The sequence below is a fragment of the Podarcis raffonei genome, chromosome 1 (genome assembly GCF_027172205.1).
Source record: "Podarcis raffonei isolate rPodRaf1 chromosome 1, rPodRaf1.pri, whole genome shotgun sequence".
Taxonomy (NCBI): Eukaryota; Metazoa; Chordata; class Lepidosauria; order Squamata; family Lacertidae; genus Podarcis; species Podarcis raffonei.
Genome location: NC_070602.1, coordinates 97,393,899 through 97,408,275, shown reverse-complemented (window position 1 = coordinate 97,408,275; position 14,377 = coordinate 97,393,899). Strand labels below are relative to the sequence as shown.

General features: G+C 42.8%; 1 protein-coding gene across 4 annotated transcripts in view; it reads right to left on the bottom strand.

Annotated features, from left to right (window-relative positions):
* Nucleotides 1-14,377, bottom strand: part of THSD7B (thrombospondin type 1 domain containing 7B) — a 367,181-nt gene that overhangs the window by 129,942 nt on the left and 222,862 nt on the right. For all 4 annotated transcript variants that reach the window (XM_053405725.1, XM_053405703.1, XM_053405718.1 and 1 more), the window contains 2 exons: nt 10,041-10,173; nt 5,262-5,365 (listed from right to left, as the gene is read on the bottom strand). In XM_053405725.1, the coding sequence (XP_053261700.1) occupies nt 5,262-5,365; nt 10,041-10,173 (237 nt within the window). The remainder of the gene's footprint in view (nt 1-5,261; nt 5,366-10,040; nt 10,174-14,377) is intronic.

Sequence of the window (14,377 nt, the reverse complement as noted above, 5' to 3'; positions counted from 1 at the left end):
GGCCTCTGCACTCGCCACCCCCTGTTCTAGTGCGGTTGTGAGGAGGAGTTCAAACGCTTTTGCTTCTAGACGAGGGCAGCTTGCAATGTTGGAGTCACCTTTAATATTCCACATGAAAGTCCTAGTGAGACTTACTCCCAACTATACATGTTTAGAATGGGGCTGATAGCATTGACAAGAAAATAAACAAGATGGCTTTGGAAAAGCTCTGCTTTGTCCTTGAATTAGGGGCATAACATGAAACAGGGATCCATCTTCTTAGGAATGTTTTTAAAACAGAGGGACTCTTTGGTCTGCAGGATATAAAGGACACCTTTGAAGAAAGCATTTAATTTGACTCAACATGCACAAGCTGTTATTTTGATGGCTACAAAAAAGGCAATACAATGGTACCTCGGGTTAAGAACTTAATTCGTCCTGGAGGTCCGTTCTTAACCTGAAACTGTTCTTTACCTGAAACACCACTTTAGCTAATGGAGCCTCCCACTGCCGCCACACGATTTCTGTTCTTATCCTGAAGCAAAGTTCTTAACCCGATGTACTATTTCTGGGTTAGCGGAGTTTGTAACCTGAAGCGTCTGTAACCTGAGGTACCACTGTATTTTTACATTTGAGTGAAGATTAATAACATAAAAACAATACTTAACTGGTGTACATGTAATAGGAACTGAAAGCAGAAAAAGATACTAGATAGATATATTCCTTTCCCCACCCTTCTGACCATATAACCATCCAATTATTTAAATCGCTGTTCTATCTTAAGAACATGAATGAATTTATTATGATAAAAACCCTAGATGAAAAAGTGGATGTGACATAAGACTATAGCAAGCAGTGAATTAGCAAGGTGAAATAAAATTGTGCTGTAATTCAAGCACTTGTCTAATGGATAGTAATGGCAATGGCAATCCTTTACAGATTTCCCCAAGGTTAATGTGTACCCAGGACTTCTGCAAAAATAATAATAATCAGGTCATCAATGATAGTTTCGTATGCAGTCATTTAAAGTTAACTGATTAATTTATTGTATACTGGCATGGCCAATTATTTATCCCCCCCAGGAGGTTCTCAGATGCAGAAGAAGGTAGAAAGGGGTTCTTTCAGAAACTCTGAGATCTGGAGAGTCTGTCCTGAATTGCTCTAAGAACTCATTTGTTTCCAGTGGATCATTTCCAGAGCTCTACTGTCAAAATATGTGGCTGCAAATGATGTTGGGGTGACTACAGTTAAGGGGGGGGAGCCTATGCAGTGGCAACCAGAGCGGTGCTACTAAAATTGCAACTGACACATAAGGAGTTCCAGTTCTCTAACATTCAATAAGGAGAGGATTTAAGCTATATACATGTGGTCAAAATCTGTGTGCAGTCAGGAGGTTTGAGGCTGCACCAGGCCATTTTCTTTTCTCCCTAAGTGCATGTATTGGAGACAATGGGTTGCATCCAATGTTGCAAGTGCATAGTTCCACTTGTGCAGTGGGACTTCCTCTCCTCTCTGTGTGCATCCACAAAATCTACTCTAGAGGGTCTACCAACTCTATGAAGCACATTTTGAGAGTGCATGGGGCTGGAGGCTGCAGGGAACAGGAGAGGAGGGGGCAGTTCCATTGCACAAGCAGAATGGCAACCCAGTGTTTGCACAGGAACAGCCGAAATGCAAAAAATAAATAAATAAAAATGTCTAGGTTCCATTCATACCGCTACAAAATCGAAGTGCAAATGCCACAAAATAGAGCACCAGGCTCTGTAAGTGTAGGCAGCTACATAAACATGTAATCTAAGAGAAGAACTCCAGGCAGGCTGGTACATTGAGGGGAGTGGGAAAGGACAGCTCAGCCCCCATTGACACTGCACAGAGTTTGCACATCAGTGCAGGAGTCTAGTGTGTCCAACAAAGGACAGGAGCTCTTTCTTTTGGAGTGGTAGCTTCAGAAGCCCCACAACTATATTCTGAACCAGAAAATTATCTATACAACCCCCCCCCCCCGAATTTCTTACACACACAAAAGTATTTTAAGTTACGGTGCCCCTTTACATGCAAGAGTCATTGTTTAGAACCCTTAAATAACAGGACAGTGATTCATTTTCTGCCACAAGGTTGCTATAGCGAAACCTTAAATGACTGCTCTACCACTTATCACCAATCATAAATGTAACCTTAGATGTACACGCTCAATTTTGAAATATTATTTTCAGGAAATGACTCATAATTAGTAAATAAGTTCATGTAACTACCAAGCAAGGATATGTCAAGGATATTTTAACCTCAAAAGAATTATAATATTGGTAGAAAGTGGTAATTTCTGCTTACATTAAGTACCTAGTTTATTATCTTGTTGTTTTAGAGTTATTTCTTGGCCATGCCCTGGGATGACTGAAAAATCTATATCTATATCTATATCTACAGTATATACGCCACACTTCTCATTTCTCTTCCCCCACCTTGCTTAACCAGCAGCCCCTCTGCCATCATTTCCCCCACATCTGGCTAAACCCTCATCCCTTTGCACCTAACCATCTCCTCCTTGCACCTATCTCCTCACACCTTGCTAAGACCTCCACCCTCACCTCACAGATTGTCCCACCCACAGAGCACCACAACATTTAATGTATTTTGCTTAACTGGTGAGACGTCACATTTATTAGATTTGAGCACCACCCTTCACCCGACAATCCCAGCGCAGTTCACAACATAAAAATACAAGATAAAAAACATGAAATACATAATTAAAAAACCCAAAACAAACAAATAGATATTCTGCAAGCAGAGTTCTTAGGTCTCTTGGTTCCAGAGACAATGTAAAATGTTACCTCACCACTGGCCAAGATGAGGAAACTGTACTATTGAGCTACCCATGTTAAATGGACAATGATATCTAATCCCACATCCTAGTACCTTGTTTCTCACATTTCTTGTTCTTATCCCTCCGCTGCCCATCTATGAGAATTGTTTTAATTCAATTTGTCTCCCCAATGCGCTACAGAACCCAAAAGCAATTTGGAAGTTCTTTGTAGTCCATATCATCCAACTCTTTGCATGTTTTCAACTGACTTAAAATGGAGGAGATAATTGGGAACTGTTTGTTTAGTTTTTAAAAAAAGGTTTCTTTAGAACTTGTCCTAATAAATATCCATGACTATTATTTCACAAACATAAACTCAGATTTGCAGAGGGAGATGTTGAACATCAACTTGGAAAGTATAAGAGTTTTGTTTTGGAATCTTTTTATCTTTAAAAAAAACCCAACAACAAAAACCAACCTAAGTCTTACAAAAGGATTTAAAGTTTTGACAATGAATCCAGACAGCTCACATATCTACTGGGAAAAGAAACCAAGAACAACAAATCATAAAGCAAATAGAAAGAGAAATAAATCTGGGATGATATTCCAATAGAAGCAACTGCCTTCATACCTCTGAAATGAAAATTCGTGTAACCAAACCTCCCAGGTAACTTTATTCTCTACTTTTCTAAAACATTTACTTACTTCAATTCCCTGCACAGACTTTTTTTTATTGCTCCCAAATTATGCACATGTTACAGCTCATCACTAAAAACTGAAATTCTAAACTTTCAAACATATGGTACTGTACATGTGATCATCTTCTACTGGGATAACCTTCCATTAAAGTGTTTTGTTTGTTTTTCCAGCAGGAATGACTAACAACCAGATACCTCAGCTACTGTACTAAAACTGTTATCAAGGGGTGTGCTTAACCTCTCAATAGCACCAGTCTGTTTCAGGTTCCCACATTAGTGCTCTCAAAGTTGCACTTTTATAATTTAATTATCATGCTCCAGGAACTAATACTCATAGAGCCAACAAGTCATACTAAAATATGCAATAACATGCTTTTTGGAAGACAAGTTCTCCTACAGTTTTTGTCATTCCTCAGAAAGCATGGAGTTAATTATTGACAACCATTTCCATTTCCATTGTATCCATTCTTGAGTCAGCAATGGAATATTTTAGGAAGCGCCTTGACCGACACTTTTGTTGCATGCACTTCTCTTGCATCGTGTATAGACACATCAGCATCTATATTCCTCTTCCTGCCCATGTCAATTATTTGTGACTGGATTGTGCATTAAAAATTCTGCATAAATTACTAAATTACTTTACAAACCAGAAGTTCAATAAAATCACCACTCAAAACAAAACAGCAGTCATTAGGTGATTAACAGACAAGTTAGAAAGAAACCAACTGATTTATCAGTGGCCAACAAAGGCCTCATAAAATAAATCTTAAATAAAGAGAAGGTAGAAGGATCTTAAATCTCTGATCTTCGCACTAATCACCACACCACTAAGATTACAAAAAACCCCTTTTTAAAAAAAATACATTTTATTATTAAGACTTGAAACAGGAAACAACACTAGTAAATCATAATACAGTAACACTAACAATACTAAAGAAAAACCAAAACAGTCACCAGAATGGCTTCATAAAAACCCAAGGAAAGTACAAAGCAGAGTGGGAGGCAATAAATATAGGTACTCTTAAAGTATAAGCAGCAGGCTTTATCTCCCATCTTAGTGCTGTGCTGATTAGAACTAAGACTGGATCTTTTCTCTCCAACTTTAGCGCTTAGCACCACAGTGGTGCGGTTGGAAATAACCCCATTATTCTCTGAGTAAAAGGCAGCATTCCACCCGTATCCCAGCACTGGTACAAGTGGCAGGGGGAAAGATTGCATTTTACTATGCACGTAACTTTCCAGCTCTCCCCATCCCAGGGCTGTGATGCTGATTGTGTGTACCTATGAGTGTGTGTGTGTGTGTGTGTGTTTGTACGTGCGTGCAACAGTGGCGTAGCGTGGGTTGTCAGCACCCGGGGCAAGGCAAGTAATTTGCGCCCCCTAACCCGTGGATTTGCGCCCCCTAACCCTAACCCCCAGATGTTGCGCCCGGTGCGGCCGGCCCCCCCTGCACCCCCCACGCTACGCCACTGGCGTGCAATGTTGTATGTGAGAAAGACTGTGTGTGTGCTAAATGTGCATGAATGTGCATGGGTGGTGTGTGAAGGTGTGTGCATGTGCGTGTGTTGTCTGCATGTGCATATGTCTGCTGTTTCTATAGCTTGTATCCATACACACACATATACAATAAGCTATGCCTACTTCTGGCCTTTGGAGGAATGGCTGAATGCCCAAAAAAGGTAGCTTCCCACTCCAATGTAAGCCCAAGTGTTAGATGGCATAAGGTGCAGCCGGCTAACAAAAAAATATTCTGGAAACCAGCATTTCAAAATGTGCATTCTTACCTCTTGACTGCAAACCGTGACCACATGCTTCATTGACTCCTAGCACACCTTGTCTTACAGAATCTGGCACCAACATACACCAGCTCCACTTGTGGATCTTCCAGCTGGAATTGCAACAAAAGAAGAGCTATGATTATATACTCTGATTTACTTATTTGTTTCAGAAAAGAACAATCCATTAATTACAGCTTCTGATTCAGTCTCATTCTCCTGACCCTTTAAACACCAAGTCTCTCCTTCTCTGAACATTGGCTGTCATGATTTGGGACGCAATGCAAAACATTTGGAACGTACCAAGGCTCCTCTGATTGAAGCCTATATTTGCAATAAATGACACCTTATTTATCCCGATACAGTAACACATCCATCACCCTGCAGCTCCAGCCATGCTCACCACTGGCATCCAGACCCTGGAAGGTGGTTCATGACAAAATGTGTCCCTCAGGCTGAAGAAGACTTCTCACTCCTGCTATAGAAGGAGTGAAGGCATTCTCTCATTCACTTAGGTGGAGAACAACATATATTTCTACTGGTTAAATGGGCAGGTTTGGACATGAAAAAGTATGGCTTCATCTGCAGCAAGCCTCCTGCTCATGAAATCCACCTCCTCTCTCCTCATCTGCTGCTGCCATGACCAGATCTGAAGCTTTTGATTAGCCACAGCTCATTCTTTCTTCCAAACCTGACAAAATGCCGATAATCTTAGCAATTGTGTTTGTTTTTTTAAGCCAACTTCAGAACGCGAGTCTGCTTCAGCAAACCACAGTTTAGCTAAACATAAGTATGCTCAAAAGCAGAAGCAGAAGCTCCAGATATTCTTATTGTTGCATGCCCTGGAAGAGGAGAGGGGGAGCATGAATCAGCCTTAGGCTCACTGCAACATGTTCTCATCATGATAAACCATGAACCAGCTCAGGGTCATTTATCCATTTGAGCTCCAATCCAACAAAAACATTCTTATTTGCAAAAGTATACAGATGAATGCACACAGATGAGTGCAAAATTGTGCTTTGGGTTTTTAAGCTCTTGGCACATGCCTAAATTTACACCAGGCTTAACTTAAACAATCATACTTTTAAGAGTTATGTGAATCACTTATTAAAATAAACATTTATTTGGAGTGTTCAAACAGGCAATACACATTTTTTCAATGATAAGATAGCTATGATATCTCAGTAGGTTAAGCAATGTGTCGGTATTTCAAAGCATGCTCTTTTTTAAAAAAAAACTAATTACATAATTACATAGTTTGAATTATACTTTAATTATTATTGTGGGGTGGAGCAAGTGGTCACATTGGATAAATTAATGACTATGGCTTTAATCCAGAAATTCTGTGAATGGAGTTTCATCCATGGGACACTCCCACCGCCAGAAAGCAGGGGAAGAGGTAATTTTGCCAAATCAGACTCCTACTGTAGTACCAGTGCCCGTCAAAAGCCTGCTATGGAGGGTTAGGGAATCCCCCAGGACATAAGAATAGGAATGTACCCGGTGCACACCATAGCACAAAGATCATGGGGCCAAACACAGTCTCTCAGTGTAACTCTCTAGACTTGACCCTGTAGGTAAGAGTAGAACCACTGTAGAACAGTAACCCCAATACCCAACCCATGATCAATGTTATCAAAAACCAGTGAGACATCAAGAAGCAGAATCATAATCCTTTCATCCCTGTCTCAATTTAGGTCAGCCATCAGGACAATCACGGCTGATTCAGTCCGTACAGGTACGTACTGATTCAGGTACAGTGGTACCTCTGGTTGCGAATGGGATCCGTTCCGGAGCCCCATTCACAACATGAACAGAACGCAACCTGCGTCTGCGTGTGCGCAGGTCATGATTTGCCGCTTCTGCGCAATCCATGCTCCGATTGCATGGAGCCCGGACATCCCCGTGGTTTTCCACGGATCTGAGGGCAATGAAACAATCGTTGAGACGGCTAGAGCGCCGGTGGCGGATAACTCATTCCGAATCTGACCGGACACAGGTTAGAGCTCAACGTCGAGCCTACCAAGTGGCGATAGCGACGGCGAAGAAGAATTTCTTCGCCGCCTCTATTGCATCTGCAGAAAACAGCAGCAGGAGACTTTTTCAGGTGGTTCACAATTTAGCGGAACCACCTGCAACATCGGGGCCCAGTACGGGCCACATGTTCTCCTGCAATGATTTTGCAAAGTTTTTTGCAGATAAAATCGCTCAGATTCGGGAAGAAGTAGACTCCACCGTGGGAGCAGGGCCGGGGCGGGAGAGTGCTAGAGTTCTGTCTAGTCAAGTTGAGTGGGATCAATTCCAATCTGTTACCTCCGAGGATGTGGACAGGCTGCTTGGACGAGTGAAACCAACCACCTGTCTCCTGGATCCTTGCCCATCCTGGCTTATAAAAGCTAGCCAGGAAGGACTGGGCGATGGGCTTCATGGGGTGGTGAATGCTTCCCTCCGTGAGGGAGCCTTCCCAGACCCGCTGAAAGAGGCGGTTATTAAACCGCTTCTTAAAAAACCATCTTTAGATGCGGCCACGATGGCCAACTATCGCCCAGTCTCAAATCTTCCATTCTTGGGCAAGGTGATTGAGCGAGCGGTTGCCGAACAACTCCAGGCACGCCTGGAAGAAGCGGACCATTTGGATCCCTTCCAGTCGGGATTCAGGCCTCATCATGGGACTGAAACTGCCTTGGTCGCACTGGTTGATGATCTCCGGCGGGCTAGGGACAAAGGTGAGAGCTGTTTCCTAGTTCTGCTGGATCTCTCAGCGGCGTTTGATACCATCGACCATAACATCCTTCTGGACCGTCTTGAGGGGCTGGGAGCTGGGGGCACTGTCATACAGTGGTTCCGCTCCTTCCTCCTGGGCCGTGTTCAGAAAGTGGTGGTGGGGGATGAGTGTTCAGACCCCTGGGCTCTCACTTGTGGGGTGCCTCAGGGTTCTGTCCTCTCCCCCATGCTTTTCAACATTTACATGCAGCCGCTGGGAGAGATCATCAGGAGGTTTGGGCTGGGTGTTCATCAGTATGCGGATGATACCCAGCTCTACCTCTCTTTTAAATCAGAACCAGTGAGGGCGGTGAAGGTCCTGTGTGAGTGTCTGGAGGCGGTTGGAGGATGGATGGCGGCTAACAGATTGAGGTTGAATCCTGACAAGACAGAAGTACTGTTTTTGGGGGACAGGAGGCGGGCAGGTGTGGAGGATTCCCTGGTCCTGAATGGGGTAACTGTGCCCCTGAAGGACCAGGTGCGCAGCCTGGGAGTCATTTTGGACTCACAGCTGTCCATGGAGGCACAGGTCAAATCTGTGTCCAGGGCAGCTGTTTACCAGCTCCATCTGGTACGTAGGCTGAGACCCTATCTGCCTGCGGACTGTCTCGCCAGAGTGGTGCATGCTCTGGTTATCTCCCGCTTGGACTACTGCAATGCGCTCTACGTGGGGCTACCTTTGAAGGTGACTCGGAAACTACAACTAATCCAGAATGCAGCAGCTAGACTGGTGACTGGGGGCGGCCGCCGAGACCATATAACACCGGTCTTGAAAGACCTACATTGGCTCCCAGTACGTTTCCGAGCACAATTCAGAGTGTTGGTGCTGACCTTTAAAGCCCTAAACGGCCTCGGGTCCAGTATACCTGAAGGAGCGTCTCCACCCCCATCATTCTGCCCGGACACTGAGGTCCAGTGCCGAGGGCCTTCTGGCGGTTCCCTCATTGCGAGAAGCAAAGCTACAGGGAACCAGGCAGAGGGCCTTCTCGGTAGTGGCGCCCGCCCTGTGGAACGCCCTTCCAGCAGATGTCAAAGAGATAAACAACTACCTGACATTCAGAAGACATCTTAAGGCAGCCCTGTTCAGGGAAGTTTTTAACGTGTGATATTTTACTGTATTTTTGGTTTTTATGGAAGCCGCCCAGAGTGGCTGGGGAGGCCCAGCCAGATGGGCGGGGTATAAATAATAAATTATTATTATTATTATTATTATTATTATTATTATTATTATTATTATGTCATTTTGAGCGTCTGCGCATATGCGAGCGGCGATAAACAGAAGTAACCCTTTCCAGTACTTCCGGGTTGCCGCAGGACGCAACCTGAAAAAGCTCAACCTGAAGAAAACGCAACACGAGGTATGAATGCAGATGATTTATATCTTCAAGGAACTCCTGCAACTCTCTCCTGTACTACTCTTTCCACCACTTTACCCCAGAAATGTGTATTTGCAGTCAGATGCTAATTGTTATAAACAATAGGATCCAGGTTGGGCTTCTCCAGGAGTGAACACGGTACCACGTGTTTAAGGGTAGCAGACACCACACCACCGCACAAAGTCAGAGGATTGATGTTGGATTCTAGTGCTGGTGCACGCTTTCCAAACTCAACATCAATGCGGTGATTTGCAGAAACCAGGTTAAAATGAACTACTGCCTTGTATCTGAAGATAAAAAGTATACAGAAGAAGAATATCTGCCTTTGCAATGGAACCTGCCCCCATCTCCTCCTGTTGCCCCCGTACGTCCCCTAAAGCTATTATGGGTTTCACCCCAGCCCTCTGGAGCAGATTTGGGAAGGGAAGGAGCACATGGGGGAGTTTCTTGCGCAAGTAGAAATTCCACGTGCTGACAAAAAAGAGTTAGCTGGATACCATCCTATATTTCCAAAAAGATATTAGCCTATTTTCAATGTCCCAATGAGAATCCACAAACATGGATTAAATTTACGGGCCATTTTGTGAATACAGTACTACAACTCTCATATTTAGACATTCTTATATACATATATATATATATATAATACCTGTACACAGCACAAAGAGGGATGTCTTCACATTCCCTTTCTTCAAACAAGGTGTCTGGACATTCCTGTCCTCCATTAACAGCATCATGAATAATAATCCTGTAGCGGGACTGTTTCATTGCAGGAGCATTACCTGAGAACATATTTTAAAACGGTAGCAAAATGTTGGTTTTTCTGTCTTTCTTTCACAGTTAGGTAATTTCATGCATTAGTGATTTTGTCTTTGATTTGAAAAGTGTCAAACTTCAAATCCTGCCTTTGGTTACACTGAATCTAGTAAAACATATGACTTTATTTCCATTTGTTAAAGGTAAAGGTACCCCTGCCCGTAAGGGCCAGTCTTGCCAGACTCTAGGGTTGTGCGCCCATCTCACTTAAGAGGCCGGGGGCCAGCGCTGTCCGAGGACACTTCCGGGTCACGTGGCCAGCGTGACAAGCTGCATCTGGCGAGCCAGCGCAGCACACGGAACGCCGTTTACCTTCCCGCCAGTAAGCGGTCCCTATTTATCTACTTGCACCCGAGGGTGCTTTCGAACTGCTAGGTTGGCAGGCGCTGGGACCAAACGACGGGAGCGCACCCCACCGCGGGGATTCGAACCGCCGACCATGCGATTGACAAGTCCTAGGCGCTGAGGCTTTTACCCACAGCGCCACCCGCGTCCCTTTTCCATTTGTTACCAAGTTGAAAATTCTAGGTACAATCTAGAGAGAGTAGAAGAGGGTTAGAGATTAACAAACATGTGGCATCTAAAGCATCATATTCTTACACCAATCCAACAATCTTCTTACATGTGTGGGACCTTGCTCCTGTGGAGGGTTCAAGGAAAGATTCAAAACAAAACAAAACCAGAACTCTGTTTTTTATACATGTGGATAGTAGTTGGTTGTTGTGGATTGCAAGAAACAGAAGGCACTTGCTAGGATAGGGCAGCAGGTCTCCTTGGCCACTGTAATCCCAAAAGTGTTAACCTTGTTATCCTTCTATAGGCAATGATGATGAACCATCACATGATGTCAATGTATATTCATATCTAACATCTGTGCCACTAAGCATGGTGTTCTATACATGCTATTGCTAAACAATGCCATGCTACTTGATATATTTTCTAGATCTAATGAATTAGGATATAATGGACTCATTCTGCATATCCAGGGATTGTATGATTCAACTGTATGTAGAGGGCCTTCTCGGTAGTGACACCCTCCCTGTGGAAAACCCTCCCTTCAGATGTCAAGGAAATAGACAACAATCAGACTTTTAGAAGACATTTGAAGGCAGCCCTGTATCAGGAAGTTTTTAATGTTTCATGTTTTATTATGTTTTGATATATGCTGTGAACCGCCCAGAGTGGATGGGGAAACCCAGTGAGATGGGTGGGGTTTAATAACAACAACAACAACAACAACAACAACAACAACAACAACAATAACAATTCCTGTATGTTTCCATATGGATGGAAAATAGCAGGCAGTTCCTCCTAGGGGCAGGCACCCCCTTCCCATAACTATGACCTCCATGGTCAACTCTAATCCTCTAATTATGTAGATTGTTCCACAACTTGGTGTCCTCCAGATGTTTTCGGTTGCAACTCCTTTCAGCCCCAGGCAATATGGTAAATACTCATAGGTAATGGGATTTGTAGCTGAAAATATCTGGAGGGCATCAGGTTTGGGAAGGCTATTCTAGATCATGCCATTTCTTAAAATAAGTTTTTATTATTTATATGGATGTTTACAGAACCTGACATGTCAAAACATTGCAAAAAATTGTACACAACTTTAACCATTTCAGCAATGTCATCAATTCAATCCAATACGAAGAACACTCCAAATTCATATTTTTTTAAAACTCAGTTATATGCGATCTAAACAACTTCAACCACTCACTGAGATCCACTCCAATTATTCTCGCAGATATGGGGAAAATATGTTAAAATTGAAGAATAATTGTCTGACTTCTTTCCCAAATTTTCCAAACATCACTTTATTTAGAATGATGTTATCTATCTTATTCCCAAAATAAGGCAGCATTTATTTATTTTTTGTTGAAGCTCTTTCAAGTTTACTAAGACAAAACAGCAGGTGTTGTGAATCTATGCTTGCATGCATTATTGGGTCCAGCAGGGACCTTAACTTGGCTCATGAGGACATTTTCCTCAAGCGATGCCCAGCTGCCCCATACCTGATGTCATATATGGTGCTTGATTATAATGTTTATGAGAGATATATCTAACAGGAATCTCTGCAGGCTGCTTTCCAATTTAACTTCTGAAGAAGACCTTTAAATACAAGTTGGCCAAAACATGTCGGGCTGCTTTGGAAATAAAATCCATATCCACTCCACCCCACCCCCAGCATCTTGAGGCACATCACTTTGTTTACCATACCTGAAGGAGCGTCTCCACCCCCATCGTTCAGCCCGGACACTGAGATCCAGCGCCGAGGGCCTTCTGGTGGTTCCCTCATTGCGAGAAGCAAAGCTACAGGAAACCAGGCAGAGGGCCTTCTCGGTAGTGGCGCCCGCCCTGTGGAACACCCTCCCATCAGATGTCAAGGAAATAAGCAGCTATCTTATTTTTAAAAGACATCTGAAGGCAGCCCTGTTTAGGGAAGTTTTAAATATTTAATGCTGTATTGTTTTTAACACTCGATTGGGAGCCGCCCAGAGTGGCTGGGGAAACTCAGCCAGATGGGTGGGGTATAAATAAATTATTATTATTATTATTATTATTATTATTATTATTATTATTATTCCCATTGAGTCAATCACCCACCTCCTACTACGCTTCTGAGAAAAATCCCACCACACCCTCCCACTATATATAAGGGTCTGGTGACTTCTGTTTCAGTGTATCTGAAGAAGTGTGCATGCACACAAAAGCTTATACCCAGCACAAACTTAGTTGGTCTCTAATGTGCTGCTGAACAATTTTTTATTTATATCGCTTTGAATGTTCTTCTGTTTTTGTACTTTCCTTCCATGCCCTAGTGATGTCTTGTCCAGACTACAGCAATGCATGTCATGTGAAACTGTCCTTGAAGATGGTCTGGCAGCTAGTGTAGACTGCTGCTGCCAAGTTGGTCAGTAGGCAGCCAAGCGGGGCAATGTGTCACTGCTCCTCAGAGCACTGCACAGGCTGCCAGTGAACTACTGCACCCAACATAAGGTGGTTGAACTAGCATGAGAAGTTCCAAATGACTTGGGACCCAAGGACCTAATATCAACCACCTTGGGCCTTAGGACCGGAAGAGGAAGCCCTGCTGGTGGTGATGCCACTGTGTACTGTGCTGTTGGCAGGACCTCTGCGTTTTGCTCCAAATTCTTGTTGTAAATTATTAGTTTCCACCTCTTTACAGTGGTACCTCAGGTTAAGTACTTAATTCCTTCTGGAGGTCCGTACTTAACCTGAAACTGTTCTTAACCTGAAGCACCACTTTAGCTAATGAGGCCTCCTGCTGCTGCCGTGCCACTGGAGCCCGATTTCTGTTCTCATCCTGAAGCAAAGTTCTTAACCTGAAGCACTATTTCTGAGTTAGCGGAGTCTGTAACCTGAAGCATATGTAACCTGAGGTACCACTGTATTTCCTTAAGCAAAATATCATCTACGCGCATTCGTGGTGTATGACAACTCTTTGCAGAAAACAGTCTGAAGACATTTAGCTGAAGGACAAGAAATAGGTGGGAAAGCTGGACACCAATTCCCCAGTTCAGCTTTTTATATTTTATCTGAGGCAAAGGATTTGCTCCAATGCCAATATCTGTTCTGTTTGTTTGTTTGAAAGTTGCTTGCCTAGCTGCTTGTTATTTTGGCAGATATTTAATTTAATATCTGATATGTAAAACTGCCTCCTGCTTTGTCTGTGGCTTAGGTATTTAGTTACATATTGTCTTTGTTAAATAATCTCTCCTATTTAATTCATATGCATAGAACATGAACTGATTTCTAAACTTCCAATCATGTTGCATTTATCATTGTGCAGCACAAATGAAAGAACTTCCAGTATAGCCATCTCAATAGCAAACCAAGTGAGCAACAAAATTCCCACAACTCAGTTTTAATTTAGAATCATATTAGAATGATAACTCTGCCAATGAGGTTAAATAATTAATTTGGAGGAGGTTTTTTTATTGTACAGGATTATTTAATAAACAGAGTAATTTAGTAGTTAATTTATTCTCCTTATTCATATACAGTTTGTTGAGAGTACAAAAAGCAAACAACTAATTAAAGCACTATTCATGACAGGAAAAATCTATTGAGAAATACTTACTGTGTGTATTGCAATTTTTGTAGAGGCAGAGAACACAAGAGCAAAGATGATGGGAACAATTATAA